Genomic DNA, 27,914 nt, shown 5'->3' with positions numbered 1-27,914 from the left:
GCCCACAGCCCTGCCTGCCTCCCCCAGCCCCGATGCCCTTTCGCTCGCTCCCTCACTGCTGCCCGCGGCCCCTGGCCATGCCATCGGGGTGCCAGGTCCAGTGTGTCCTGATGTGGGGGGTCACGCTGTGGCTCTGTCCTGCGGGGTCACCACAGCTGGCACGCGCAGCAGGGTGGGGGCATTCCTTTGCCCCCCATGAGAAACCCAGCAGCCCAGGGCCACCATTAGCTACCGGTGGGGCCACCCATGGCCAGGGGTCCCCAGCCTGGGGCTGGGAATCCCCAGCTCGGGGGGCTGCAGTGTGGAGCACCCCAGCTCGGGGTGCCAAACAGACTCCCTGCCAGCCCCTGCCCACCCTCGGGAGCAGCATCCCCCCAGGCTGGGTGCCCCGGGCTCAAACATTAACTGCGGTCAGGTTAATGGTGACCCATTGCCCCCCGCGCCAGTTGGCTCAGGCTGGGCCATCCCCGCGCCGCCCTCCGCGGGGATAAAGGCCCCCCAGCCCAGAGCCCAGGCACCCACGGCCCCTCACCCCCACCGGCATGAGGAGCCTCCAGGCGGTGAGTACAGGCAGGCGGGACCCACCGCATTGCCCCACACCTCGGGGTCAGACCTCATTCACATCCCCCCACACCTTGGGGTCAGATCCATCCACATCCCCCTACACCTCAAGGTCAGACCCACCCACATCCCCACACACCTTGGGGACAGACCCCACCTGCATCCCCCCACACCTTGGGGTCAGACCCATCCACATCCCCCCACACCTCAAAGTCATACCCATCTGCATCCCCCCACACCTCGGGGTCAGACCCCACTTGCATCATCCCACACATGGGGGTGCAGGTCCTCCCAGGCACACATAGACCACACTTGCAGCCCTTCTGGCCCTCGGACCCCCTGCGGGGTCTGTGTTGGTGGGGAGCTGCCCTTGGGGACCCCCCAGCTCAGCGCAGGGTGTGGGCTGCACAGCTCAGCACTGGAGCTGTTGCCTTCTGGGGGGCTGGAGAAGATCCCCCCAGACCCTTGGCAACATCCTCCCCGCCATGGGGGTGCCAGCCCCATGGGGACAGCACCCCAAGCGGGTGCCGGCCTTCTGTGGCCCTGCCCCAGGGGGGACCCAGCCCCAAGAGAACACTCACCCCTCAGCAGATGACACATCGTGGCGGGGGGAAGGGGGATCCCACAGCCAGGGGGCTGCTGTGCCCCCCCGGCCAGGTGGGCAGGGCTGGAGCTGCTCCCCTGAGAGCTGCTGCCCTAAAGCAGCAGAACCCGGGACCAGGACCCCCCCCCAGCAGAGCGGGCAGCTACCCCCCAGCCCCCTGCTCTGCACCCTGACAGCACGGCCCTTGCTCTGCACCAGAATGGGGCAGCAGAGCAGCACTGAGAGGTGCTGTGTGGTGCTGCGCAGCACTGTGCAATGCTGTATGGTGCTGTGCAAAGCTGTGTGGTGCTGCGCAGCACTGTGCAATGCTGTATGGTGCTGTGCAAAGCTGTGTGGTGCTGCGCAGCACTGTGCAATGCTGTATGGTGCTGTGCAAAGCTGTGTGATGCTGCGCAGCACTGTACAGTGCTGTGACATGCTGTGTATTCAGGGCTCTCCTATGGAGATGGCGTGTTTCCTTAACCTTCAACGAACACGCTCTCCCCAGGTGTTTTCTCCCTGCGCCCTGCTGGCAGCAGGATCTGGCCCCCCTGACCCTGCTGAACCTTTCTTGTCACAGGGAGCCGACCGCCCCGAGGGGACCGAGCCTGGCAAGGCCAAGTCCGAGTACCGGAACTACACGGTGAGCCCAGCTAGTGACCCCGAGGCAGCAGGGGGGGTGTCTCAGTCCCGCACCCAGTGGGTTGTCGGGGGGTCCTGCTGCGCTACACTAGGTGCTATGGGTCCAGTGGTGTGAGGCCATGCATGCCGGGGTGGGGGTGGGGGCTGCTCCTGGGAGAGGCAGGGATGAATGCTGAGGGGGCTCTCCCTGAGCACCCCCGAGCCTGATGCTGCTCTGCAGGAGGGGAAGCTGCTGGACCGTGTGTACAACACCTACCTGTTGATGCACACCCACCAGACTGTCGACTTTGTCCGGAAGAAGGTGCAAGCCCTTCCAGGCCAGCCTATCCCACCTGGGGTCTGCTCACAGTGTCGGGGTGGTGATGCCACAGCCCACCCCCCCTCCTCCCACCCCAGCACTGCAGGTCCAGCCCCATTGCCCCATACCTGGCTGCTTGGGGGGCACCTGCTCCCTATGCGGCTCCAGGGAGGGTCCTGGGGGGCTTCAGCATGGCAGTGCAGGTGCATGTGTGGGGGTGTCACCGTCGCCAAGGGTCCTCGTGTCTGCAGAACGCCGAGTACAGGAACTGCTCCCTGCGCAAGATGAGCATCATGGAGGCACTGGAGCTGCTGGACCAGCTGGTGGACGAGTCGGATCCGGACGTGGACTTCCCCAACTCCTACCATGCCTACCAAACTGCCGAGGGCATCCGCCGGGCCCACCCCGACAAAGGTAGGGCCAGTGTGTGCCCCCTCGCTGCTGCTGCACCCGCATGGGGTCATGTTCCCCAATGGGTGACCGCCCTGCTCGCCCCCAGACTGGTTCCACCTCGTGGGGTTGCTGCATGACCTGGGGAAGGTCCTGGCACTCTTTGGGGAGCCCCAGGTGAGCAGGACAGCGGTGAAGGAGCGGCCGGGGGTCCCACTGGCCAGGAGTCGGTCCCTCTTTGGGGACCTCCCCCCTGAGCTGGCAGGACATCTGTCGCACCCCTCCGCAGTGGGCTGTGGTAGGGGACACCTTCCCGGTGGGCTGCAAGGTGCAGAAGTCTGTGGTGTTCAGTGACTCCACCTTCCATGATAACCCCGACACAAGGCACCCCCTTTACAGGTGAGGCTGGACCCCCAGGCATGGTGCCACGAGGTGCTGTGCCCCCCTCGGCCTGGGTTACAGCTGGGGAAGGGGCTGCTTGTGTGTGTGTGTGTGTGTGTCCAGCTCTGAGCCCCCAACCCGATTCCATCCCCAGCACAGAGTATGGGATGTACCAGCCTTGCTGCGGCCTGGAGAACATCCTCATGTCCTGGGGACACGATGGTAAGGGCCAGGGGGGACAGACCAGGGTCTCCTCACCCCTAAACAGGGGACCGAAGCACCTGGACTGGCTGTGCCCAGGCCCCTCCCCCCCCCCATTTACTGTGGGCTTTGGGCCTGCAGCCTTTTCAGTGGGGTTGGGGGGCTGTCCCAGCTGGGCATATGGGGAGGCTGCTGTGGCTCTTGGGCTGCATGCCCCATGTGGGGGTCCAGCCCTGGCCCTGCAGCCCTCCCTCCCCCCCCCCCCCGCTCCCCAGAGTACATGTACAGAGTCATGAAGTTCAACAACTTCACACTGCCCAAGGAGGTAAGGGGCTGGGAGGGGCAGTGTGTGGGACACGGACTGCCGTGGGGTGGGCGAGCACCCCAGCGTGGGCTGGCACATCTCTGTCCCCCTAGGCCTTCTACATGGTCCGCTTCCACTCCTTCTACCCCTGGCATACGCACGGGGACTACCAGCACCTCTGCACCGAGGAGGACCTCCGCATGCTACCCTGGGTCAGGGAGCTCAAGTGCGTAGCCTGGGGGGGATGGGACAGGACAGGAGGGCTCGGCCAAGCGCCGCCCCTCCCAGGGGAGCAGCCCCCCAGCATGACCCACCCTTGCTCCCTGCAGCAAGTTCGACCTCTACACCAAGCAGGAGGAGCTGCCTGACGTGCAGCAACTCCAGGGCTACTACCAGTCCCTGATCGACAAGTACTGCCCTGGGCAGCTCTGCTGGTGAGCAGGGACCCCCCAGCCTGCCCCCCTGGAACACCCACCCTGCACTCCACACTTGGCTCCAGTCCCACAACACAGCCACCTTGCTATGTGGGACACCGGGGCTATACAATAAATCTGCTTGTCACCTGCTTGTCACGCACCCCTGGTGCCAGCCGCAGCCTGAGCACCCCCAGCTCCGCGGGGCAGGACCCTCGGCCCCCAGGGATGTCGGCAGGGCTGGAATGTCAAAGGCTTTATTTAGAAAATTATAGGAAACCTCTGTGCTCAGGGCCGAGCCGCTGGGAAGCATGTTACAGCCAGAGCCCTCGCACAGGGACAGGGGGCTCTGTGGGGGGCAGCACCCCAAACTGCCCCGAGCACAGGTCCAGGGGCAGCCAGGCAGGATAACCGCGAGAGCTGGCACTGCCTTGCTGCAGCTGCCCAGAGCTGCTCCCGCCGGCACAGAGCATCAACCTGCCAGCACAAAGCACCCTGCCGCAGCCTGGCACAGCCCCCTTCACAGGGTCGGGGGACAGAGGGGCAGCTCCAAGCCCAGGGGAGCCCGGTAGAGGTGAGGGAGCTGACCCACTCTGCCCCACACTGCCATCCGCGAGCGATGACCACACTGTGTGCGAAGGCACTGGCAGTGGGGGAGAGCAGCGAGCTTGCCCTGGGGTGGGCAGCATGCTGGCAGGGGTGGGGACCAGTCTGCTGCACCCCAGCCAGGGACCCCCACCCCGGGGAGGGAGGCAGGGGCAGGCAGCAGGGCACGCAGGCAGCGCCATTAGTCCGTGGGTGGATGACAGGGCCCTGGCCAGTGGCTCCATGCGCTACTTCTTCTTCTTGGTGCCACGGGAGCCATCACCATGGCCATCGCCCAAGCCCCGGGCCCGGCCCTCACCTTTCTCCTCCATCTCTTTTGCCTCCTTCCTCCGCACCTGCCCGTTCTTCTCACCACCCCCTCGGTCCGCAGGCTCCCCCCGTCTGGGGCCTTTGTGGCGGGCAGGGGCTGTGCCCCCCCGGGGCCGGTGGCCCAGGGCTCGCAGGAGACAGACGGTAGCCACCACGAGGTACAGGGACCAAAGGACGATGGGGCCGGAGAAAGGGCGGCTGAGCTGGCGGAGGGACTGCAGCAGCCAGGGCAGGAAGGCATCCACCGAGCGCTTCAGCGGCGTCTTGTCCTGTGGGGTGAGGGATGGGGGTCAGCACTGCTGCTCGGCCCCACCGGTGGCTGGGAGTGTGGCGCAGCTGTGGCACGGGGCCCTACCTTCAGCCCATGCTGGCGGAGCAGGCTCTCCAGTGTGGGATCACCCAGGGAGACAGTGGGGAAGAATTCCTGGACATGCTGTCGCCGCCACCATCGTGCGGGGTCCTCGCTGTGGGATGGGAGAGCTCAGTGCCCAGACCCGCACCCTGCCAGCCCCAGCAGGAGCTGGCCAGGCTTCCACCACCCCACAGGCAGCCTCACTGCAGCCCAGGCAGCAACCCAGCTTTGCTGAAGCAGAGCTCCAGGCTTTGATGAGCTGCGGGCACATGCTGAGTTGATGAAACAATTAGCCAGGCAAGAAGCAGCTCCCACATTCAGCCGTCCCATGACCCCGAGCACTCAGCACATGATGGGAGTATCTGCGCATCAGTATGGTGTCACATCAGGTTCAGAGAGCAGGGGGTGGCTGCAGAGGGGGTGCACGTGCTGCACAGCCATCCCAGCCTCGCTCACCTGCCCTCAGCACTGCTGGTGAACCAGTACTTGTAGAGCTGGGCGCGGATGTAGACGGGCGGCTGGGCACTGAAGGGATACTGGGATTCATCAACCTGCACCAGGCGGATCACTGCCAGAGACACAGCGTTACCCCCTGCTGGGACCTCTCACTGTGTAAACACCCCAAGCCACTGCAGGGCTGGGGCCCAGCAGCCCCAAATCCCCAGGGAAGGGCCTGGAGCGCAGACCCACTGCAGGGGGGTAGAAATGGCCCCCAGCCTGCCTGCTGCTCTGGGCAGGGGCAGCCCTGGCAGCAACACCTCTATCCCTGCCACTGTGCAGGACAAAGGTCCCTGCAGCAGTGCAACTGCCTGGTACAGGGCCTTGGGCTGTGTCTGTCACAGCGGCAGGCCCGGGAAACCCCCTGGCACAACCTGCCCCCTGGCCCCCAGTCCCACTTACCGTCCTTCTTGCCCTGCAGCAGGCGGTAGACGAAGCTGGTGAACCAGGGGCTGCTGCTGTGGGGGCCCAGTGCTGCAAACCACATCTGCCAGTCAAGGCGGGGCTGGTGTGGGGCAACCACAGGGGGGGCCCTGCTGACGTTCCCAGGCTTGTACATGAACTCGATCTCCTACAGGCAGAGAGCAGAGTGGGCTGGGGGGGATCCAGCAGTGGGGACCCAGCCTGGACCTCCCCTAGCTCCACTGTCCCGGGGGCAGGGCTCCCCCAGACTCACCTCCCTTGCTGCTGTTACCAGTTATGGCTTGAGCAACACAGCCCATGAGGGATGGCCAGGTGCCCCAGACAGACTGAGCTAGCGGGACAGGGATGCTTGGCTCCACTGGAGTCCATTCCTTGGTGCCTGTCCCTGACCACCCCACCCAACTGGCCACAGTTCAGCCCTTCTGCCACAAGCACAATTGTTGAACTGGATTCAATAAGGCTCAGTGCTGGGTCCTGCCCCTGGGTCACAACTACCCCACACAAGGCTACAGGATTGGGGCAGAGCAGCTGGAAAGCTGCCTGGATGAAAAGGACTTGGGGGTGCTTGTCAACAGCCAGCTGAACATGAGCCAGCAGCGTGCCCAGGTGGCCAAGGCAGCCAACAGCATCCTGGCTTGTATCTGTAACAGTGCGGCCAGCAGGACCAGGGCAGTGATGGTCCCCCTGCACTGGGAACTGGTGGGGCCGCACCTCGGATCCCGTGTGCGGTGTTGGGCCCCTCACTGCAGGACAGACACTGAGGGGCTGGAGCGTGTCCAGAGCCGGGCAGGGGCTGGGGCAGGGGCTGGGGGGGGGGCAGCGGGGGGAGCTGGGGGGGTTCAGCCTGGAGAGGGGGGGCTCAGGGGGGACCTTCTCCCTCCCTACAGCTGCCTGGGAGGAGGTTGCAGTGAGCTGGGGGTCGGTCTCTTCTCCCAAGGAATAAGTGACAGGACAAGAAGAAATGACCTCAAGTTGCGCCAGGGGAGGCTTAGATTGGGTATTAGGAAAACTTTTGTTACTGAAGGGGTTGTCAAGCACTGGAACAGGCTGCCCAGGAAAGGGGTGGAGTCATCATCCCTGAAGGCATTTAAAAGACGTGTGGATGTGGTGCTTAGGGACAAGGTTTAGCAGTGGACTTGGCAGTGCTGGGTTAATAGTTGGACTCAATGGTCTTAAAGGTCTTTTCCAACCTAAACAATACTGTGATTCCACAAAAGGGCAGCTCACCGTCCACATCTGCTTGTCGTAGCTGCCCTCCAGCACCACCTCGGGCCGCCCACCAACACCAGTCATCCTGCGGAAGAGCCCATAGGAGTTCACCACCTGGAAGCGTTCCACTGCGTTGAACATCTGGTAGATGCCGGGCCACAGCTTGCCACTGGACTCATAGTCAATGTAGGTGAAGGGCACCTGGGGAGTGGCAGAGAGCGGCTCTGTTACCACAGCTAGGAGTGGCTTGGGGGGCCCGGGCTGAACCTCCCGCTCCCCCATACCCCAAGACAAATCCACGCTCCGCTGTCTCCTGCCCTCCCAGTGCTTCCTACCCACTCACCAAGCTGATGGCAAACATCCCCATGGTCGCGGTGGCGAAGATGGCCCACTGCAGCGTGGCCCAGAGCTTCCAGAAGCAGCCGCGCACACAGGCACACCTGCAAGGGGCGGGGAGAGAAAGAGATCAGAGCCACGCAGCTCCATAGTCCAGGGCTCTGGCTGTGATCTGCAGGGTTCAGAGCTGTCCAGGCTGTGCCCAGTGCAGTCGAGAGCTCAGCCCTGCTCCAACACTGCAGAGGAAAACTCCCAATACAGCCAGCACCCCCTCCCAACGGGCTCTGGACACCTGAGTTCTAGGTGTCCCTCCATGCATGAATCACACCCTCAAGGGTGACACCACCACCTCCCCGCAGCTGCCCCATTCCAGCTGAGGATTCACTGCAGAACAGCAAGACTCAGGGGGACCCTGGCTCCCCCCATCACCCACCTGTACATGGCAGAGAGAATCTCCCAGGAGAGTGAGAGGAAGGCCAGCCCCACCAGTGGTAGGGTCACCGCCCGCAGCCATGTCATGAACTCATGATAGGTGAAGGCTGAAATGAAGGAAAACACACAGGGTCAGAGAGGAGCCTCTCCTGCCCCAGGAGCCATAGGGAGACAGGGGCTGCCGCTGGGCTGCTGGGACAACAGGCCAGCCATGACATACCCACTTTGGAGTCCAGCAGCTTCTTCTCCCAGTTGATCTCCAGGCCAAAGTACTGGACACTCCAGTAAAGCAGGAAGCCATAGATGCTTAGCTCCAGCAAGGCAGAGAAGAGGGACTGCAGGCTGGGGGGCCAGGCTGTGGCAGAGCCAGGCAGCTGAACACTGGGGACTCAGCGAGCCCAACCCGCTGCAGCAGGCTGAGACCTGCGCCCCAAGAACCCAGGCAGGGAGAAGGCAAGCAGGCAGCGCTGAGCACATTCCCACAGCAGGAGCCAACACGCTGCTTCACAGGGGCCCTGGCTTGAGTACCCCACAGGCACAGACCCCCGTGCTGGCAGCAGGCACAGCCAGAATGATGCCTCTTGGTGTCACACCAGGACAGGAGTGGTCAGCAATGGTGGCCTGTCTCCTCCCAACCCCGGGCACGGCAGAAACGGGATCCCACCCCCCTCCCAAACAGGGTGCCTGGGGACTCACTGCTGGTGTGCCTCCGCTTGCTGCGCCCCAGCCAGTGTCCCACGTGTTCCTCATCCAGCAGGGAGAAGGCCAGGACAATGGTGAGCATGTTGAAGAAGTTGTAGTTACCCGTGAGGATGATGAGGACCTGCAGTAGGACCTGCAGAGGAACAGAGGCAGGGCTGGGGCGTCATAATCCTGTGGGGGCAGAGGACATCAGGCACCCCACCACCACAGCCACCCCAGCTCCCAGGGGAACCTTGCCTGCAAGGGCCTGTGCAGTGCAAGGAGCCTGTCCTGCCCATGACCGAGCTGGTCCCCTGCCCTTGGGCAGCCCCACGGCACCTGGTGGCATGAGGGATGGGTGCGGGGGCCCAGCTCTGCCCACCCACCTGGCTGTAGAATGCAAAGAGCCGGAGGCGGCGGATGGGTGCAAAGAAGAGGAGTGGGATAACTATTTCGATGACATAGGTGGCCACCACGCTGAACTTCTGGAACCAGACGGGCAGCTGGTGGGCAAACCAGGCGCTTGGTGTGGGGATGCACTGGGTCTCGTAGTGGTAGATGAGAGCTGGGGTGGACAGGAGGGGTCAGGGGCACAGAGAGGAGTGCAGGGACATGGCTTGGTGCAGGCAGAGCCAGCACAAAGGTGTGCCAAACATGGGAGAGATGCCAGCAGCAGCTGGCTATAGGGTGCAGGAGGCACAGCCTGAGGCGTGGGGCAAGACCTCCAGCTCCCTGTGCCTGGCAGGGGTGCCCCAAAGCCTGCAGCACCCCTCACCTGTGAGTCCCCACCAAGTGGGGCAGCGGCTGCTCAGCTTCACCACACCAGAGGCAAACATCAGCCGGAAGAGGAGCCAGCGCACCAGCCAGAAGGTGATGCCATCATGGGCACGCCACGCCGTGGACCGCCACTTCAGCAGGTGCAGGGGGGCCACCAGCACCCCCAGGAATCCCGCTTCCAGCAGAAGACTATCCCTGTGGGGAACACTGCTGTCCCCCACTGCCACTCTGGGCTGCAGACCCCTTGGGGGTGCTGAGGGGCTGGCTAGCTTGCCACCGCTTCTGGAAGGTGACCCAACCCCCCATATCCTTGGGCTTGAGCAAGCAGAGGCCCAGGTGCACCTGGGGCAGGATAGCTCCCCCAGCATGGAGCCTCCCCGGCAACCCCCCCGGCTGCAGTGCACTGGAAGGGCTGAGGAGGGGCTGACTTACCACTGGAAGTAGAGGAAGACCTGCCCCACCTGTGGAGGGAGAGAGTGAAGTAGTGAGCAGGGCAGAGGCTCTGCAGAGGTGCAGGTTTGGCCCCCGGTCCCTCATCACAGAATCACAGAATGGTTTGGGTTGGAAGGGACCTTAAAATCATCTAGTTCCAGCCCCCTGCCAGGGGCAGGGACCCCTTCCGCTAGACCAGGCTGCTCCAAGCCCCGTCCAACCTGGCCTTGAACACTACCAGGGATGGGGCATCCACAGCTTCTCTGGGCAATCTGTGCCAGTGTCTTGCCACCCTCACAGCAAAGCACTTCATTGTAATATCTAATCTAAACCTGCCCTCTTTTAGCTTAAAATCATCACCCCTTGTCCTGTCGCTACAGGCCCTACTAAAAAGGTCCCTTCCCCACACCCACCCTGTGGAGAGAGGGCAGACGGGCTGAGGGACAGGCACAGATACCTCCCAGCTCCCTGCTGATGCTCCTTTCCCATGACTGGGCTATGGGCCAAACCTGAGGAGCAGAGCAGCAGCCTCAACTCACTGCCAAGAGCGGCACCGCCTGGGGTGGGGAAAAAAAGAGGATGCTTCCAAGTGAGGCAGCCGTGCTGGGAACCACAGCCCCAGACCATTCATCGCTGGTGCCCAGGGCTATGCCCTGAGCACAGGAGCGTCACTTGCAAGGGGAAGGAGGTCACCAGGCCAGGGCCAGTGGGCTGCAGGGAGCCCTGCTCCACGCTGTCTGGGTGCTGCCCCTCCTGCCCACGGCCAGGCCTAGCACAGCAGCTGACAGCAGAAAAGGCTGCAGACGTGGCTGGCGGCAGGGTAGAGGGCTGGTGCTGTGGAGGAGCAGGGACTTTTGCTCCAGCATCACCTTAAAAGGCAGCAAGGGGAAGGAAGGAAGGCCTGGCCAGCACACGGGCTGGGAGGAGGGAGAGCTGTGAACAGCAGCCCTGCCAGGAGACAGCCCTCATGGGTGGGAGTCACCCAGGGCTTGCCAGCCCCATGCAGCTGCGGGTGCTGCCTCCTCTCCGTGCTGAGGTAGAGAGTCACCTCAGGGACCCAGCTCCCACCCTGCTTCTCCTCTGCCCTGAAATATGGGTCACACAGCTTGGCAAGGCTGCCTGTGCAAGGGGAGACTGCAAGTAGAACAAAGGGGTTGGGTTACAGCACTGCAGGGCAGTACCCCAGCACCGGAGAAACCCTGCTCCCACAGCTGGTACCTCGCTCTCCTGGCCTCCCTGCAGCCACCAGTGCAGGACACTACCCAAGCCCTGGCAGAAGGGACTGGCGAGGGCTGCCAGCGCCACCAGCTGCCCAGGCTGCCTTCCAGCAGGGCAAGACAGCTCCTCGGTGGAGTAGGAGCCACCCAGGCCCGGACGGATTTCTAAACACAGGCATTTTTAAATTCTTCAGTTCCCCAGGTTTCAGAGGGAAAAGAAACTTCTCCCCTGGGCTGTCAGTGCCAGCAGACTCTGACTCACCCGAGCTCCTCCACATGAAGCTGCCATCCCCAGCAGCGACCGCAAATGGCTCAAATGGCTCAGGAAGATGGATTCATGGCTGGAGGGCACACAGTTCTCACAGGGCACAGGCGCTTGGGACAAGGGTCCTGGGTGGACAGGGGACAGAGCTGCCCCCACAGTGGCACAGGAACTGGCTTCACAGGCAAGTCTCAAAGGGTTTTATCCCAGCACCAAGTACTGGCACAAGGATGGGGTTGTACCCTGCCAGCATGAGCCAGGGAGCTGCCAGCACCTACCCCAGCTGCATGCGGGAAGCTGAGCATGCCAGGAGCTTGTTAGGTGATGCCAATGCAAGAACGTCCGTCACCCCCCCCTTCCTTCCCAGGTCCCAGCTCTGACTCCTCTAGGGCACCGCAAGCCCCTGCCTGCATCTCATACCTGGTAGAGCGAGAGATAGAGCATCCTGAGCAGGGCGAAGAGCAGGCTGTCCCGCAGGGGCTCGAACAGCAAGGCGCCAAAGGAGGCGAGCACACCAAGGAGGCAGAGCAGCTCCATCCCCAGCTCTGTATCCAAACCCAGGTGGGGACTGAGCCACAACAGGGTGGGAAAATCCCGCAGTTGCTCCCACAGCCCCTTCCCGTTGAGGCGCAGCACTTTGCGGGCCGGCAGGATGCCGTCTCTCCCATACAGCCCTGGAAATGAATGGTGACAGTGGGGACAAAGCCTTCCCAAGCACCATAAGGCTGGAGCAGCAGAATTGGGAGCCCCCCAGCTACCGCCTCAACGAGCTGGGGGCCCAGCTCATCAAGGTGCTGGCCAGGGGGGCGCTCCAGCTAGTTCCCCCTCCACCAGTGGCTTTCTCAGTTTCCTTATGAAACTGGGAACGGAGCAGAATTGGGAATAACCCACGTGGAACCCAGCGGCTGCCAGAGCCAGCCTGGCCACGTGGAAGCGAGCTGAACTCCCTGCCTGCTGCAGGCAGCTGGGATCAGCGCGGGCAGAGCTCTGCTGTGGCGCTCGGGGCGGGGGTACAGGGGGCTAGAGCAGCCCCCGACCCCCGCGGGGGTGCGGAGGGAGGGCGGATACCCTCTCCCGCTGTAGCCGGTGATCACGGCAAAAAACACCTCGGCCCCCCACCAGCCCCGGGCAGGAAAACGGGACGCGAGCGAGCACAGAGCCGCCAACCGAGGGCCGGGCCAGGCAAGCCCGACAGCGGAGCCCCCGCAGCGCCCGGGGCAGCCGCAGGGATGACGGGCGGGGGCAGCCCCGCGGAGCCCCCCGGCCCACGACCCCGCTCGCACCGGGGAGGCAGGGGGGTGACCGGGCACCCAGCCAGGGCCCGCGGCTCCAGACCGGCCTCAGGCTCGGCTCTACCGGCCCCAAGAGCAGCCACCGCCGCAGCCCGGGCTCCGCTGGCCTGGCCGCCGCCGCCGGCACGGCCTACCCACCCTCCGGGACCGGGCGGACCCCAGCCCCACACTCCCCCACCGCCACCGTACCGGGGATCTGGACGTAGAGCGAGGCGAAGGCGGCGAGGTAGGCGGCAGCCAGCCCGGCCAGGAACAGCGACCGTGGCCGCAGCGGCGGGTCCCCCATGGCAGCGGCGGCGGCACCGGGCGACCCCCCGCGCGGCCCCAGCGTGCACGCTGCGTCAGCACGTACAGACGCTGTCACGCAGTGACGTCACACGCCCCGCCCCGCGCGTTCCGCTGGGCGGGAAACACAAAATGGCGGCGGGGAGGGGTGGCTGGCGGTGCTCGGTGAGTGTTGGGGTCAGCGTTACCTGGGGTGGGCGAGCGAGCTTGCTGCTGGTGTCCATCTCGGAGCGGCTCGGTTGTCCGGGTGGATTTGTGTCCCGTCTCTCCACGGCTGCCTCACGGGGTGAAAGACGGTGTTAAGTTTTGTGATTCTGGGTTCTGAGGTGCTGCTCCGGTAGTATTCTGCTTTTCTGTGAAGCTGGGGGGAGGTCTTGTCGCTCTTTACAGCTACCTGACAGGAGGCTGCAACGAGTTGGGGATCGGTCTCTTCTCCCAAGTACCGTGGGAGAAGAAAAGGCCTCAAGCTGCACTAAGGGAGGTTTAGATTGGATATTAGGAAAAATGTCTTCACTGAAAGGGTTGTCAAGTACTGGAACGGGCTGCCCAGGGAAAGGGTAGAGTCACCATCCCTGGAAGTATTTAAAAGATGTGTAGATGATGCTTGGGAGCATGGTTTAGTGTAGTTGGTACCATGGGCTTGGTAGTGCTGGGTTAATGGTTGGACTCGCTTTTCCAACCTAAATGAGTCTATGAATTTGTATTTCTACTGAAATCCAGTTGACTTCAGATATCTATGCTAGCCAGCTATTGCCAGATGTCACCTGTACCTAACTGGAAGTGACCTGTAACCTTCAGCTATCACCTGTGGGATCATCTGTCAAGAATCAAGTGGTTTAAAACTGTTTACATACCCCTGGGGCTCTGTCTGGCTGCCGAGGGTGCTGTGAGCTCCTCCACCAGGAACTGCCACCATGGAGGAGGTGGAGTCACGCTTCCTGCACCTCCTGCAGCCCATCCGTGACCTCACCAAGAACTGGGAGGTGGATGTAGCTGCTCAGCTCGGGGAGTACCTGGAGGAGGTAAGGGGGGCCCCCTACGTCCCATGTGCTGGGTTGGGGAGGTTGGGGTGATGCCCTTCAACCCTGTCTGTATGGGGGGACTTTCTCTCTGTGCCCCCCCAGCACGCTGCTGACACTCCTGACTCTTCCCTGTCCCTGTGCTACCCTCAAAGCTAGCCTGTGAATCAGCGTGTCATTTTCCTTCTTTTACCTGTTTTACAGCTGGATCAAATCTGCATTTCCTTCGATAATGGCAAAACAACCATGAACTTCATTGAAGCAGCTCTGTTGATCCAGGGTTCTGCCTGCATCTACAGTAAGAAGGTGAGGAAAGCAGCAGCGGCTGCTGCATCATGGCCTTGCTCCTGTCACCCTGCCTATTCTGCAGTCCCTCAGCCATTAGTCCTGAGGCTGAGCTCCATAGGGGCCACTCTGGGCAGTGCCCCTTGGTTTTGAAGGACGTGAATGTAATAACAACTAATGGAAACAAAAGGATATAAATTCATAATTCCTAAATTCAACCTCTTTATGCGTGTTGGCTTGGCAGCTTGGAAAAGGGGAAGAATTTTGTGTTTAGCGGTTTCTTTAGAGGATCAAATACAAAATCCCTGCTGCCCCAAATCTGGCCTCAGAATGGCTTAAACAGTGAAAAGAATAACAAGATTATCAAGAAACCAAACTCCAGCTGCCTGGGGATAAGATTAGGGCAGTGGTTCATCCCAGCATCAGCTGGAGTAGCTTTTCTGGGAGCTGCTTTCTCCTTCTCCAAGTCTCTGGCTGCTCATTTGCAGGTGGAGTATCTCTACTTGTTGGTCTACCAGACACTCGACTTCATCTCCAATAAAAAGTAAGTAGAGTTCTCCCTGTGCCACAGAGAGGGATCTCTGCCAGGGCTTGGGGCTGCTGCCTTCCAGTACCTTCACTGCCTTGGCAGAAAATGCTGCTATGTCCTTCTGCCTTGCTGCTCTTGCCCTCCATGTTGCAGTAAGGCCCGAGCCCTTCCCCATTTTCTTTCCTGCTGAGGTTCTGTTGCTTCTGCTACCACTGACCGCTCTGCCGCTAGGCAATCGTTGCTTTAAAAAAAACCCAGACAAACCTATTGCAGCACCAGTCTCCAGCCCTGTAAAAAAGTTCTTGGAAGCAGAAGGACTTTTGTGGCTGTAGAGAAGGCCTCTTGTGTGATTGCCTTCAGCGCAGGGAGCCTGGAGCAATGCCTGTCCCATGCGCTGCGCTCCTCTTCCAGTGGCATCATTCTGCAGTTTTCTTGCCGCAGCACTTTGCCATTGCGTAAGGAGAAGGCAGTGTCCCACAGAGTCAATCTTGGCAGAAAATGAATTGTCCTGTGTGACAAAGCAGCTTGTGATTTATTTTTCCCCTTATTGATGAAAGTAAGGCTCTGCTGCTGCAGCCCCCAAGCTGCCTTGTGTAACTTGCCTGGTGCCGGCTCTGAGCATGCTTTGCGCTGAGGAGAGGTCAGCTAACAGCAACCTCCTGTGCCCGGCCTGGGCATTTGGGGAAAGACAAGGTTTTTGTGCTGCACTGCACTCCAAACAACTGCTTGGCTCAAGCCACGCAAACAAGTTTCCTGAAGGAGCCATTCCGCCTCTGCTTTGCACAGCACTGAGCCCCGTTTGTAGGAAATATTGCCAGCTGCACAGGGAGATTGAGTCAGAGGACATGAAAGAGGCTCTGCTTGGGCTGGAGCAACATGAAGCTGCTGTGGAAGGTTCCAAAAGTCTCTGACAATTATTTTTGTGCTGTGGGATCAAATGGAAGCGTTCCCTCCTGTTCCTGTAATGGAGCTTGCAAGCCAGAATTGGCAGGATGTTTTTGTTCCAGCTGGGATTTGTCAGGCAGGCTGAATCCCCTTGTCCTGCAAGCCCCAATTCCTTTGCAGCCCCTGCCCCCCTGCCTCCTTCCTGGGCAGGTGCAGAGGAGCACTAAGAGCATGTGAGCTCACCCTTATTGGGGGAGCATGCTGGTGGTGTGGCCGTTCTATGGTGCTAACAGTCATACCATCACCTCTCTGCACTGTCTGTAGCACCGTGGGACTGCTTAGGGTTGCTGCAGCAGGGTTGGGCAGAACCTGCTGCCGCTTTGCCTCCAGCCCTTTGCTGCTGCCCCAGGCATATCCTGACTGTGTGGTTTGTTCCCTGACTCAGGCGTGAAAAACAACCCAGCTCTGTGGGGCAGGATGGCAAAGACACCGACGCAAGCTTTAGGACTGAGGAAGAGGTGGAGGTGAGTGTGCTGCGTTGCTGTGTGGGGAGCAGAGTGCTCAGTGGCTTGTGAGTGTGGGCAGAGCTGGTCTCTGCTGTGAGGGTACGAGGGGGCTGCCTCCAGCACTCTTGACTGCTGCCATCTCCTGTGTATGCTCCCCTGCTGTTCCCTAGCAGGGAATGTTTAACCCCATGGCTTCCTGCTCTGCCCTGGGCACAGCAGAAGCGCTTGGTGAGCAATTTGTCGCAAGACTACTGGACTGGTCTCTGAGGGACGGGACCTGCCACCTCACAGCCCTCCTGGAGAAGAGCTAGCTCCTGTGCAGCACGTGGGGACCCCCCTCTTCACACTGTGGCTCAGCCTTCCTTCTCTTAATCCCAAACTCGGGCTGTTTCCTCAGGACTCTGTCCCCCAGGGTTGAAGGAGCTGTCGGGGCTGGACCATTTCCATGGAAGTGGGCACCTTCATTCCCTCCTTGCTTGTTTCCTGCCTGTTGGGTGCTACCCTCGCAGTGCTTGCACACCCCAGCCCCACTCCTGTTCTGTGACAGCAGTTCAGAAGCTGCAGCTCTGTTGTCTCTCCTGCCGGGTCTGTCCTGCTGGCACAGTATAGCCGTGGGGGCACCCCATGTCCGCCCCCTGGCTCCAGTTAGGGTCCCTCAGTGGCGGTGTGGCCTAGCAGACCAAGCCAAAGTGACCACTGTTGGGGCTCTCTTGGCAGTTCCTCTCCCTGGATGACCTCAAGGACACCAGCCAGGCAAATGTGGACATGAAGAAGGATCATCAGCCCAACGTAAGAGAAGCCATTCTCCTTTTCTGTCCCTCCCCATGCTGGGGTTTCCCCAGATGAATCCCAGAGGTGCCTGGGGCCAGACACTGGACTGGCCAGGCTCTGCGGGAATGGTGGCTGTGCTGTGCTGTGTGCCTTCCCCAGGCTCTGTCCCAGCCTGTGTGGGGGCAGCCACCCTCCTGCCACCTTACTTTTGCAGGCTGTGAACATTGTTCCCTTGACTCCAATGTGTTTGGTCCCTCCAGAAGAGGCTGAGAAGAAAAACAACCCTCTGTTCAGGTGAAAGCTCCCTTCGCTATGCCCCTTGGCTGCCCCTGAGGCTTTAGTTGGTGTTCCCCCCACCTCATCACTGTAGTAGGGTTGAGCTTTCCTTGTGCCTTAGCCAAGGAAGTAGCACTTTCCCAATTAAAACTGGACAGCGGGCAAGAAGGATAATCCCACAGGTGTGCAGGTCCTCCTGGGAATGGCCTCTGGTGAAGGCAGGGCAGGAAGGTCCCCAGGGAAGGGACAAGCTGGGGCTCTGCCAGGAAATCCAGGCAGGACTTTGTGCCAGAGAAGCTGACGGTGGCCGTTGGGAGGACTGGGACTGATCCCCCCCCAACCCTAGAGCTGGGGGGCTCTGGCTTTGGAGACGCCCCAGCAGGGCTCCCCCTGAGGCAGACCAGCATCCCCCTCCCTGGGCCCATGGAGATCCCCCTGGTCTCAGGGCGTCCCCTGATGGGTTTTTGCCCTCAGCCGGAAAGGGGAGATCCTTGCCAGCCGGAAGGATTTCTGGATGAACACAAGCACTCCGCACGCCACTGGAGCCTTCTTGCTGGAGCTGTCAGGCCTCTCCCCCATCTGCCTGCAGGAGCAGCAGCACAGGGAGGGCCCCAGCACAGAGGCAGGTACGAGGGGGCTCAGGGTGCGGGTGGTCACAGAACTGCCAGCCAGGAGGCAGTGCTGGTGGGGAGGCAGCCTGGGGTGCGTTGCTGGCTGCCTGCCTCCAGAGCCCAGCTCCCTGGGGCAGGGGAGAGGTGGCTGTGGCTTGCCTCAGGCAAAACTACCTGCCAGCAGAGCAGGGCCCCTCATTGCCCGAGATGATCAGGTGCTGGGCAAGAGCAGGGTGCTGAATGCCAGCAGCTGCCCCCTGGCTGCAGGGGGGTTGCTGCCCGTGGCTTTTGGCCTCACCGGGGCTCCTGCAGGCAGGGGCAGCCCGCCTACTGGGGCGGCGGCTTACCTCTCGCCTCTGTCACCTCAGCAGTACTGTCCTGCAGCCTTGACAGAGGGAAGGAGCGTGTGAATGCTGGCATGGCTCCCATCCGGGTGCTGAGCTTCTCTGAAGGTAGAGGTGAGGTGTGCATGGTCAGCGGGCTGAGGGGAGACCCGGCCGTTCGTCCTTCCTGCCTGTGCGTCGGGCAGGGCCGGGTGCTTTCGGGCAGCTGCTGCTGCGCAGGGTGCTCCTGCCCTCTGCTACATGGAGGTAGTCCAGTCCTCTCAGCAGCTTCAGCTGGCCCCTTGGCCATGAGAAACAAAACTCCTCAGGGGAACTCCTTGGTAGATGGGGTGGGAACGGGAGATCCCAGAGGCTTTTACAGCATTTACCCATGTCGTTCCCCCACCAGGTGCTGCAGGTGATGACAGCGGTGGAGAGGGTGACATGCCTGGGGCCCTGGAGGATGATGCAGAAATGATTCCAGCTGCTAACACACACGTCGAGGCCCAGATGGTAGGTGTGGGCAGGGGCTCACGGGGGCACTGCCTCACTCCTTCCCCAGAGCCCTGCTCCCTGCGCTTCGAAGCCTGGTGCCACAGGAAACTCACTGGCTGTTCTGTGTCTGCCAGGGCCTGCGCCAGGCGAAGAGTCGCATGCTGCGGGAGCGAGTCCCTGCTCAGGATCCTAAAGCCCACATCAAGGTAGGGGGGCCCAGAGCCAGGGAGCCTCTCTGAATCCACGTGGGACACTAGGGAGCCCCAGGACATCCCTGCCCCTCCCACTGTGCTGCGCTGGTGCCGATGGTGGGGGGACCCACCGGGCCAGATGGCTCCTGTGCACCCAGCCCGGGGTGCTGCAGGGAGCTTTGCTGGTTTCATCTGTGCTGATTCTTCTGCCAGGAGATGCTGGATCCATGGCAAAGCCTTGACCCTTTCAGTGACACTGAGGACAAGCCGTTCAAGAAAGGTATTTGAAGTGGCGCTGGGGATGAGGGGCTGCTCCATGGGTTTTGGTTTGCCCTGGAGGGGCCAGGGCCTAGCTGCATAGGAGCAGGAAGGCTAGCTTTCCCAGTCACTTGTCTTTCAGTGTCCACAGAGCCACAGCAGGTCTTTCCCAGCCCCATAATGTGCAGAGGGGGCTGGGAGCGGGGCAGTTGCTCTGTCTTGGAGCCTCAGGGGTGGCTGGGCTGCCCTTAGAGCAGTGGCACGGGACTCCCTGCATCACCCAATGCTGCTTGCAGGGCTGCTGATCTCTGCCTGCTTCCAGGGAGGCCCTTCTTGGTGCCATATGGCCTGGATGATGTGGTCGGTGGCAAGCGGAAAAGGAAGGGAGCGAGGAAGCTCCAGGACTTCATGAAATGGTTCTCTGCAGCCTGTGAGTATCGTGGTGTGAGTTTCCTGCCGTGATCTGGCCAAGTTCGTGGCAGGACCCTTCTCTGCCAGGAAGCACCTTGCTGAAACCCTTCTGCCGCGTGTGCTCTGGTGCTGGCCAGCCCCGTTCCCCAGTGGCTTTGGTCCTGTAGCAGTTGGTGTCTCCGCTCTTGTCCTGGTCTCGCGGTAAATGGCATCCCATTTACTGAGCAGGATGCGAATCACCTTCCTTGGCCCAGGATCTCCTCACCTGGGCTCATACCTCAGCCTTAACCAAAGCTTTGAGGAGAATGGGGCAACTTATCTAAGAGGGAATAGATTGGCCAGAGCTTTCCAGCTCAGCAGGGTGTTAAGCAGAATGCGTTCATAGCTGGCACAAAGAGAGTGTTGCATAATAGCAGCTGAAATAATGGTGGGTAGCTTGTGCAGCAGGGGTTGCTGCTGGGGGAGGAGGAGAGGTAAAAGCAGCAGTCCCTCCATCCCCAGAGGTGGTGGGGCCATGCTGGGCAGAGCACGCTGTGTTAGAACTCAGGAGCTGCTAAACTGGAGCTGTTGGTGGCCATCCTGGGAACTTTTAATTGTCTCAATTTTCCCCAGACAGCAATGTCACTGACAGCAAGAAAACCAAGAGAAAAGGGCCGACATTCACAGGTGAGCAGGATGTGGCAGGACCTAGTGGAGAGTCGGCACTTTGCTTCCAGCAGCCGTGTGCCTCCCTGTGTGGGTTTGGGGCTGAAAAGCAGCAGGGCACCTCACTGGGGCAAGTTCTGGAGACTGGGAATCTAGAACAATCTCAGTCCTGTAGCTATCCCTCTTTATTTGGAGGGCAGGCTTGCACACTGCTGAACGAAACTTCCCCTCCACCGCCTGCAAAGCCCCACCTGCGCCGGGGGGCCAGGGGACAAGGGCCTCGGCTTTGGCAGCAGTGGCAGGGTGGAGGGGAAGGGCAGAGCTTGTGCCACGTGAGGAGCCCAGAAAGGCACCCTGAGGGCCATGGTGTGCTGGGATAGGGGCCGGGAGGGACGCAGAGGTGTGCTGCCCAGGCTGAGCCCCATCTCTGCGCAGACCTGGAGGTGCTGTACTGCAAGCAACTGAAGGAGCGGGCAGCGGCACAGAAGCACCTGCAGCGCCGAGGAGTAAGTGAGCATAGCCAGGGGGAGCACCCGGTGCAAGGGGCGGTGCTCCTGGCCTCCTGCCTGCACCCCTGCCCCCACTCCCACCATCCTCGGCACTGGGGGGGCTGGGTAGCCAGGGTGGGGGTGCTCAGGGCTGTTCTCCACCAGAGGCTGCTGCTGTGCGAGGAGCTGGACCTGCTGGAGGAAGAACGCAGAGCTGACTGCGACGAAGGAGCAGGTACTTCGGCACCCCGCATCACCCCCAGCCCCAGCCAGTGATCCCGTCCTGTCCCCTCCAGCGGTAGCAGCTGCTGGGTGGCCCTTGGGAGGGAACCAGGCCCGGCAGGTGCTGAGTGGCTCTCCCCTCCTGGCAGATGACTCCGTGGAGTACAACGACATCCTGCCTGAGGCCCTGGAGGAGCTGAAGGAAGAAGCCCTAGGTGAGCGCTGAGGGTCCGGCCAGTGCCCTCCCATTGGCACGAGCCCCATGGCCTCAGTGGGACATGCTGCCAGCCAGGGGGGCTGCTGCTGTAACCCCTCCCAAACACCCCTGTCCGCCCTTGGGAGCCTCCCCTGTCCCCACTTGGTGTGGAGGGGGTGGCTGTGTGGCCTTGCAACAGGTGACACTCTGCCCTCCTGCAGGTGCCCCTGACCTGGGCTTGCTGGGCTACGAGGAGCTGGTGCACAGGAATGTGGTAGGTGACTGCGACGGGCTGGTGTGGGGACATGGCAGGGATGCGCTGCTGGCAGTGGGCTGGTGTGGGGACGTGGCGGGGATGTGCCACTAGTGGCAGGGGGCTCCAGCCCAGGGTGGGTGCCAGGTGGGAGCAGGCTGCAGGAGCATTTGGGTGCCCCCTCTCCCTTCTCCCCACAGGAGCTGTTCATTGCTGACTCCCAGAAGTACGCACAGGAGACGGAGCTGTCCCAGAACATCCGCTGCTGGGAGGAGAGGATGGGGCCACTGTTGCAAGAACAGGCAAGGATCCATGCGGGCAGGGGGCCGGGGGCAGGCAGGTACCTGTGTGGGTAGGGGGCTAGCAGCCCCCTCCCTGTGCTTAAACCTGCTCTGCCCGCAGGAGGAGCAAGCCGCCTTTGACATCCACAGCTACGGGGACATGCTAGGGAACAGGTGTGGAGCCCTGGGCGAGTGGCAGTCCTTCGCCAGCCTGGTGGCAGGGCAGCCTGCCTTCGAGGTGTGCCGCTACATGCTGGCCTCACTCCAGCTGGTGAGTAGGGGGGCTGCAGGGGGGACTCCTGGGCTCTGCTCCCCCCCCCCCAGCCCACCCAACTGTTTGCTCTTCCTCCCCTCTCTCCCCAGGCCAATGACTACGTAGTGGAGCTGGCGCAGGGCCCAGGGCTGGAGCAGGCAGTGGACACCATGCAGCTGCGGCTCCTCACCCACCAGCGAGCACACGATCGCTTCCACACCTTCCAGCCCCCCTCCGCCTGCCCCTGAGCAAGGGTCTCCCCTGAACATACCCTCCCCCGCACCCTTGACAATAAACCCAGGGGCTGGTAAATGCTCTGCTGTCTTGGGGGATCCAGGCGGAGGGGGAGGAAGCTCCACCCCTTGGGGCTGGCAGCTGCTCTGGGGGGGGTGGCCAGGGTCCCCGGGGCTGCAGGAGGCGTTGGTGGGGCACAGGTGCGTTTATTGTCCTCACTCCAGGACTGGCTCATAGCTCTCCATGTGCCGGCGGACGCTATGGGCGATCTGTGCATCCGTCTTGTTGCGCCCGTAGTAGTCGAGGAAGAGCCCGTCAGGGCCCAGCAGGTAGATGAAGATGGTGTGGTCCACGATGTAGTCGCCCTCCTCGTCCTTTGGGCCGGCGCTGGCGTAGACGCGGTAGGCGCTGCTGGCCGCCCGCACCTCCTCGGGGCTGCCGGTCAGTCCCAGCAGCCGCGGGTGGAAGTCCCGCACGTATCGCCCCACGGCTGCCACGTCATCACGCTCGGGGTCGACGGTGATGAAGAGGGGCTGGACAGGAGGCAGGCCTGGCTCCTGCTCCAGCAGCCGGACGGCCCGGCTCAGCTTCTCCAGCTCCTCGGGGCAGATGTCGGGGCAGTGGGTGAAGCCGAAGTAGAGCAGCACCCACTGCCCACGGAAATCGGCCTTGCACCGCCGCCGCCCCTCCTGGTCCAGCAGCTGGAAGTCGCCCTGGCCCAGTGCCAGCGCCCGCAGCTCCTCCCGCCGCCGCGCCCGCCGCCGCCATGCCTTCTCCTCCCGTAGGTACAGCCAGGCTGCCCCCGCCGCTGCCCCCGCCGCTGCCACCACCGCCACCCGCCGCCCCAGTGGCAGTCGCCTCGGGGCCGGGCTGTGCAGGGCCCGTGGCGTGGGCAGGCGGCACGGCAGGCGGAGGGCCGGCAGCAGGGCCCGGAACATGGTGGGGCTGTGGGGAGGGGGAGTGAGCCCCTCCCCTCTGCCCTTCGCGTCCCTTTTGACCCCACACCTCCAGCCTCCTGCCTTCTGACCGCCCCTGCTCTGGCCTCTCAGCCTCTGCCCTCTGCGGCCCTCTGACTCCTCAGCCCCCTGCTTCTCCCCCCGCCCTCTGTCCCCCTGCTGCCGTTGGACACCTCAGTGTATGTCCCCACCTGCCCTTTGACCCCTCACCCCGCCGCTCCTGCCCCAGCCCTCTGACCCGCTGCCCCTGCTGCCCTCCGACCTCCACCCTGTGCCCTGTCGCCCTTTGACCCCTCCTTTCATCCCTTTTGCTGCTGACCCCCTGCCCCTCGCCTCCAGCCCGCCGCAACTTCCCACCCGCGCCCTTTCACCCCTGCAGGTGCCCTCCGCCCGTCGCTGACCTTTGCCCTCTGACCCCGAGCCCCGGCCCGCCTGCACGCCCGGTGCGCTCCGCGCCGCCACGAGCGGAAGGGGCGGGGCAGAGGAGCGCGCACGCGCACTGCGCCCCGCCCCGCCCGCCGCCGGCTCCCAGCCTGCACGTCCCGCCGCGCCGCCGCCGGGGGCGCCCGACCCTCACCCGGCCGCGGGCCCGGCCCGGTGCGGCGCAGGGCGCCCCCCGGCGGCGGCGTCAGCGGGGGCGCGGGGCCCCGGCGGGCAGGATGGTCGCGGCCAGGCGGGGCGGCGGGGCGCGAGGCGGGCCCGGGGCCAGGCACAGCGCGGCCTGCAGCGCCCGCCGCGCCGCAGCGCACAGCGCCCCCTCGTGGTGCACCCGCAACCAGGGCTCGCCTGCGGGGGAGGCCGACCGTGGGCGGGGGCCGTGGGGGGCCCGGCCCGGCCCCGCCGGCGCCCCCCGGGCCGCCCCCCGCCCCTCCTCGTTACCTGCCCGCAGGCGCTGCCCCACGGCCACCAGCAGCTCGGCGCCCACCCGGGGGTTGACGGGGTCCCCGGCGCGCGCCCGGCCGGCCCCTAGCTCGTGCAGGACGTGGGCCAGCGGCAGGGCCTGCACCCGCTGCACCCAGCCTGGGGGGGGATGGTCACGGCGGCGGCAGGGGCCGGGCAGCCCCCGAAACGGGGGGGGGGGGGCGGCATATGGGGTGTGGGGCTGGGGGTCAGGGACCCAGAGGCATGCAGGGGGGCTGAGGTGTGCGGGGTGCCCCGTGCACAGGGATGCGGGGCAGGGGGTGCAGCCGGGGACCCCAGGAGGCGGGGAAAAAAGCCAGGGAAGCCCTGGGCATCCCAGAGGGTGCTGGGGGGGGGCGACAGGGGGGCACAGGGACCCCGGGGCACTGGAGGAGCCCTTGGCCTCTCAGAAGGGGTATGGGGTGGGGGGCAGTGTGGGGCTGGGGAGGGCAGGGTAGGGGGCTGGCGAGGTGGGCTGTGAGGCAGGGGAGGGGGCTGTGGGCCTGGGGAGGGCAGACCCCATCTTACGTGGGCAGACCCACGGCTTACCTCCGCGCAGTGCGGGCAGCTCCTCACGGGTGCCTGCCTGCCCCAGGACCTGGCGACGCTCCGGGGGGCTCCCGGCACAGAGGCGGTGGGCGATGTTGGGGGGCACCCCCTGCGCCCCCAGCATGGCCTCGAAGGTGCGCAGGGCCGAGCCATCATCCAGCACCCGCGCCAGCTGCTGCCGGCCCTGCTCCTCCGCCGGGGCCAGCCCGCACTGCCACAGCAGCAGCCCGCCTGCGGGCCCAGGCTGGCACCCCACCGCTGGGACCCCTGTCCCTGGGGCTCCCCCCTGCCCCTGGGACCCTTCCCCACCATGCCCCACTGCTGGGACCCCTGCTCTACCATCCCACTGCTTCTGGGGACCCCATCCCACCACCACCTGGGCACAGTGGGGGGCAGAGCGTGGCAGGGGTGAAGCACCAGCTGTGGGGAGTGGGCTGAAGGTGGTGGGGAGGGTGGGTGTGTCAGGGGATGGGCAGGCAGGCTGGGGGGCATGGGACAGGACCCGAGGGGGGGAAGACAGGGACCAGGGCCAGACCCCAAGGCTGGAAGGGACAGGGCTGGGGGTAAGAGGGACCCTGAGGTTGCAGGGGGTGCTGGGCTGGGGGAAGGGACTTGTGTGTGGGGCTGTCCCCCCGGCCATGCGCCCCCGTGCCCCTCCCACACCCCCTGTGCCCATGGCTGACCCAGGGCAGTGACCAGCTCCCGCAGGTCGGGGGGGCCCCCCCCCTCCAGGCATTCCAGGGCCTCCAGCACCTCCAGCGAGCTGCCCACGCAGCGGCCCAGCGGCTCGTCCATACGGCTCAGCACGGCCGCCGTGCGGATGCCCAGCTGCTCGCCCACCACCACCTGTGGCAGGCATGGCTGAGCAGGGGGCACATGGCCCCGAGGCTGGGGGTCTCGGGTGGAGCAGGGGCTCACCAGGCTGTGGGCCAGCTCCTGCGCGCTCTCCTGCGTGGGGCACAGGGCTGCGCTCCCGAACTTGACGTCCAGCACCAGCGCCGAGAGCTGCTCTGCCGCCTTCTTGCTCAGGATGGAGGCTGGGGCCGGGACAGCCTCTCTGGGCTCACTGCCCTCGTCCCACTGCCTGCCCCCCCCCCATCCCCACGTGCAACCAGGGTGCCTGCCTCCCCTGTACCTGTAATGAGGGGCAGGCTGTCCACGGTGGCAGTGACGTCCCGCAGGCTGTATAGCTCCCGGTCGGCTGGCACCAGCTCCTTGCTCTGCCCCACGATGCAGCAGCCCACCTGCTCCAGGATGCTCTGCATCTGCGGGACCACTGGTGCACTGCATCCCCTCGGCATCCCACACCCCATCAGCATCCTGTGTCCCGTCGGCATCCCACATCCCTTCAGTGTCCCATGTCCCGTGGCCATCCCACATCCCCTTGGCACCCTGCATCCTGTTGGAGACCCTGGCCTCCTCGAGGTGTGCTGCAGGGTGACTGTGGTGGCAGCCACGTCCCCATCCCTCACCTGCTCAGGGCTCTGGGAGACACAGAAGCCGGGGATGGCCTCCAGCTTGTCCAGCGTGCCCCCTGTGTGGCCCAAGCCCCGGCCACTGATCATGGGCACCTGCAGGTGCAGGGTGGGTGAGTGGGTGGGTTGGTGGGGCACGAGGACCCCTGCCCAGCCTTGTCTGCCTGGCCCAGCCCCCCCCTTCCCCACTCACCTTGCAGCCACAGGCAGCCAGGGCAGGGGCCAGGGCCAGGCTGACCTTGTCCCCCACACCACCTGTCGAGTGCTTGTCCACCACCAGCCCCCCCCAGGCGGGGGGCCAGGCCAGCACCCGGCCCGAGGCCACCATGGCCCGCGTCAGCGCCAGCGTCTCCACCGCATCCATGCCCCGCAGCCGGATGGCCATCAGCATGGCGCCTGGGGGGCATGGGGGTGGGTGAGGTGATCCCCCCCACCCCGCTCCCTTTTCTGGGCCCTGCAGCCCCCCAGCTCCGGCACCCCTGCCCCATCCCAGGGGTCTCCCCCTCATCCCTGCAGGGCGGTCCCCAGCTGCATCCCCTGCCCATGAGCCCCTTCTGCATCCTGGGCCTTGCCTTGCTGTCCGGTCCACCACCCTCCTCTGGGTCCCCCACTCCAGCTGCAGCCTCCCCCCTGCCTTGGCCGTGTTCCCATGTGCCCCACTGTGCTGGCCTTTGCTGTGTCCCTCTGCCGGGTCCCCTGGCCATGTCCCCAGCCCCCCTCCAGGTCTGTCCCAGCCATGCCTCCTCCATGTTCCCCACCACATCCCTGTGCCACAGCCCCCACTGTGCCCCTGGCTGTGCCCCTCACCATGACCCCTCCTTCTGCCTGTCCCCAACTCCATCCCCTCGGCACATCCCTGGGCTGTGTCCCCCACCCTGCCGTGTGCCCACCGATCTGGCCCTGCTGCACGGTGCCCTCTGTCACACCGCGCACAAAGCTCTGGATCTCCTCATCCTCCAGCTGCTCGCCATCCCGCTTCTTGCGGATGAGGGCTGGGAGGGAGGCCTGGGCAGCCATTGCTGGTCTTGCACAGCTGGCACCTCTGTCCCACGCAGCTGGCACCCCGGTCCTGCGCAGCTGGCACCCAGTCCTGCACGGCTCGCAACCCGGTCCTGCACAGCTTGCACCTGCTGCTGCGGCAAGGAGGAGTCTCCGGTGCTGGACTTCGTCCCCAGGGCAGTGGATGAGGCTCAGGCCAGGCGGGGAGAGGTCGGGGGGGGGGGGGGCTGGGCCCCTCAGGCCCCCCACTCCCCACATGACAACCCCAGGCGATGCCTGAGGGCTTTGCATGGCCACACCTGCCCAGCTGTTGGCATCCCCACCTCCAGTACCCACAGCTCCCACAGCACCCATGGCACCCACAGTTCCCACAGCACCCATGGTATGTGCAGCACCCGCAGGTCCCATGGCACCCGTGGTACCCACAGCTCCCACAGCACCCATGGTACCTGCAGCACCCACAGCACCCTCAGCACAGGGGGGAGTCCAATGGCACTTTACCGGTGAGTGCCCCCTCCCTGGCCGGTGCTCCCAGTGCCAACCCACACCCTGAGGTGTACCCTCCACCCAGCCACTGGGGTGGCCTGCCTAGGGGCTGAAGGCTGTGGTGCCACGGAGGGGGCTGAGTGCCCAGCATGGGCACCTGTGGTCAGAGCCAAGCCCAGGTGGCAGCAGGATGGCCACAGCGGGGGGACACCAAGGGAGATGCAAGTGGCAGTCCTGGCACAGCAGTGGGGCCACGGCACTGTGGGCAGAGTGCCCCAGCGGAGGCTCACTGCTGTCCTGTGCCCTTTGCCCAGCTGGGACAGGAACAGGACGGGGACAGAACAGGCAGTGCCTGTGGCAGCCCCCCTGCGGCTCAGGGGTCATGGCTGGGCAGCTGGGGATGGTACAGGGGTGGGATGGGGACAGGAACAGGATGGGATGGGGATGGGATGGGACAGCGTGACCAGCCAGAAAGTGCCAGCTGGGTGCTCTGGGCAGGTGGTGGGGATGGGGCTGGAGCAGGGACAGGGCTG

At 63.8% G+C, this 27,914-nt stretch overlaps 5 protein-coding genes across 11 annotated transcripts; 2 read left to right on the top strand and 3 right to left on the bottom strand.

Moving 5' to 3' along the window:
* Nucleotides 1-542: 542 nt before the first annotated feature.
* Nucleotides 543-3,891, top strand: MIOX (myo-inositol oxygenase). Its single transcript, XM_037388281.1, has 10 exons — nt 543-560; nt 1,725-1,787; nt 2,007-2,087; nt 2,336-2,498; nt 2,584-2,651; nt 2,764-2,873; nt 3,010-3,077; nt 3,332-3,381; nt 3,474-3,586; nt 3,690-3,891. Exons 1-10 carry the CDS (start codon nt 543-545, stop codon nt 3,796-3,798), a joined length of 843 nt encoding a protein of 280 aa, XP_037244178.1. The 3' UTR covers nt 3,799-3,891.
* A 123-nt stretch (nt 3,892-4,014) lies between these two features.
* Nucleotides 4,015-12,950, bottom strand: LMF2 (lipase maturation factor 2). 2 transcript variants are annotated; one of them, XM_037389217.1, is made up of 14 exons: nt 12,789-12,950; nt 11,728-11,981; nt 9,829-9,857; nt 9,395-9,591; nt 9,006-9,184; nt 8,635-8,773; nt 8,159-8,293; nt 7,940-8,045; nt 7,514-7,610; nt 7,189-7,371; nt 5,941-6,109; nt 5,497-5,608; nt 5,044-5,152; nt 4,015-4,957 (listed from the first exon to the last, which is right to left on the bottom strand). In XM_037389217.1, the coding sequence occupies exons 1-14, from the start codon at nt 12,883-12,885 to the stop codon at nt 4,607-4,609; spliced, it is 2,157 nt and encodes a 718-aa protein (XP_037245114.1). In that variant the 5' UTR covers nt 12,886-12,950; the 3' UTR covers nt 4,015-4,606. The 2 variants fall into 2 exon arrangements, with proteins under 2 accessions (XP_037245114.1, XP_037245115.1); XM_037389218.1 differs by lacking the exons at nt 11,728-11,981; nt 12,789-12,950 and adding an exon at nt 11,308-11,349.
* Nucleotides 12,951-12,971: 21 nt separating this feature from the next.
* Nucleotides 12,972-22,094, top strand: NCAPH2 (non-SMC condensin II complex subunit H2). Of its 6 annotated transcripts, none has more exons than XM_037389222.1 (21): nt 12,972-13,049; nt 13,683-13,906; nt 14,108-14,209; nt 14,677-14,732; nt 16,048-16,126; nt 16,826-16,897; nt 17,094-17,173; nt 17,630-17,781; nt 18,135-18,224; nt 18,499-18,602; nt 18,719-18,790; nt 18,989-19,055; nt 19,356-19,463; nt 20,057-20,110; nt 20,525-20,595; nt 20,743-20,812; nt 20,949-21,014; nt 21,217-21,269; nt 21,449-21,550; nt 21,651-21,800; nt 21,893-22,094. In XM_037389222.1, the coding sequence occupies exons 2-21, from the start codon at nt 13,799-13,801 to the stop codon at nt 22,028-22,030; spliced, it is 1,794 nt and encodes a 597-aa protein (XP_037245119.1). In that variant the 5' UTR covers nt 12,972-13,049; nt 13,683-13,798; the 3' UTR covers nt 22,031-22,094. The 6 variants fall into 6 exon arrangements, with proteins under 6 accessions (XP_037245119.1, XP_037245120.1, XP_037245121.1 ...); XM_037389223.1 differs by having other exon boundaries at nt 12,987-13,049; nt 13,605-13,906; nt 18,138-18,224; XM_037389224.1 differs by having other exon boundaries at nt 12,987-13,049; nt 13,605-13,906; nt 18,135-18,218.
* Nucleotides 22,095-22,206: 112 nt separating this feature from the next.
* LOC119148709 (protein SCO2 homolog, mitochondrial) lies at nt 22,207-23,492 on the bottom strand. The gene is made up of 2 exons (XM_037389227.1): nt 23,374-23,492; nt 22,207-22,961 (listed from the first exon to the last, which is right to left on the bottom strand). The coding sequence occupies exon 2, from the start codon at nt 22,952-22,954 to the stop codon at nt 22,232-22,234; it is 723 nt and encodes a 240-aa protein (XP_037245124.1). The 5' UTR covers nt 22,955-22,961; nt 23,374-23,492; the 3' UTR covers nt 22,207-22,231.
* Nucleotides 23,493-23,600: 108 nt separating this feature from the next.
* LOC119148303 (thymidine phosphorylase) lies at nt 23,601-26,988 on the bottom strand. Its single transcript, XM_037388279.1, has 9 exons — nt 26,787-26,988; nt 26,090-26,292; nt 25,894-25,992; nt 25,557-25,686; nt 25,340-25,458; nt 25,105-25,267; nt 24,422-24,652; nt 23,852-23,992; nt 23,601-23,758 (listed from the first exon to the last, which is right to left on the bottom strand). The coding sequence occupies exons 1-9, from the start codon at nt 26,911-26,913 to the stop codon at nt 23,601-23,603; spliced, it is 1,371 nt and encodes a 456-aa protein (XP_037244176.1). The 5' UTR covers nt 26,914-26,988.
* Between the last annotated feature and the right edge of the window lie 926 nt (nt 26,989-27,914).

This window comes from Falco rusticolus, chromosome 5 (genome assembly GCF_015220075.1).
Source record: "Falco rusticolus isolate bFalRus1 chromosome 5, bFalRus1.pri, whole genome shotgun sequence".
NCBI classification, from domain to species: Eukaryota; Metazoa; Chordata; class Aves; order Falconiformes; family Falconidae; genus Falco; species Falco rusticolus.
The sequence above is the reverse complement of the archived record's forward strand: the minus strand, read 5'-3'. Positions and strand labels throughout refer to the sequence as shown.

Bases quoted from the DNA above. Each gene is read 5' to 3' on its own strand.
- MIOX (XM_037388281.1), top strand. The intron at 1,788-2,006 runs GTGAGCCCAGCT...GCTGCTCTGCAG, and splicing joins CCGAGTACCGGAACTACACG to GAGGGGAAGCTGCTGGACCG. The intron at 2,874-3,009 runs GTGAGGCTGGAC...TTCCATCCCCAG, and splicing joins ACAAGGCACCCCCTTTACAG to CACAGAGTATGGGATGTACC.
- LMF2 (XM_037389217.1), bottom strand. From the start codon at position 12,885: ATGGGGGACCCGCCGCTGCGGCCACGGTCGCTGTTCCTGGCCGGGCTG. The intron at 11,982-12,788 runs GTACGGTGGCGG...ATTCATTTCCAG, and splicing joins GCTCTACGTCCAGATCCCCG to GGCTGTATGGGAGAGACGGC. The intron at 7,372-7,513 runs GTGAGTGGGTAG...GCCACTCCCCAG, and splicing joins GGATGTTTGCCATCAGCTTG to GTGCCCTTCACCTACATTGA.
- NCAPH2 (XM_037389222.1), top strand. From the start codon at position 13,799: ATGGAGGAGGTGGAGTCACGCTTCCTGCACCTCCTGCAGCCCATCCGT. The intron at 13,907-14,107 runs GTAAGGGGGGCC...CCTGTTTTACAG, and splicing joins TCGGGGAGTACCTGGAGGAG to CTGGATCAAATCTGCATTTC. The intron at 20,596-20,742 runs GTAAGTGAGCAT...GTTCTCCACCAG, and splicing joins AGCACCTGCAGCGCCGAGGA to AGGCTGCTGCTGTGCGAGGA.
- LOC119148709 (XM_037389227.1), bottom strand. From the start codon at position 22,954: ATGTTCCGGGCCCTGCTGCCGGCCCTCCGCCTGCCGTGCCGCCTGCCC.
- LOC119148303 (XM_037388279.1), bottom strand. From the start codon at position 26,913: ATGGCTGCCCAGGCCTCCCTCCCAGCCCTCATCCGCAAGAAGCGGGAT. The intron at 25,993-26,089 runs GTGAGTGGGGAA...CTGCACCTGCAG, and splicing joins TGGCTGCCTGTGGCTGCAAG to GTGCCCATGATCAGTGGCCG. The intron at 24,653-25,104 runs GTCAGCCATGGG...CTGGGCCCGCAG, and splicing joins GGAGCTGGTCACTGCCCTGG to GCGGGCTGCTGCTGTGGCAG.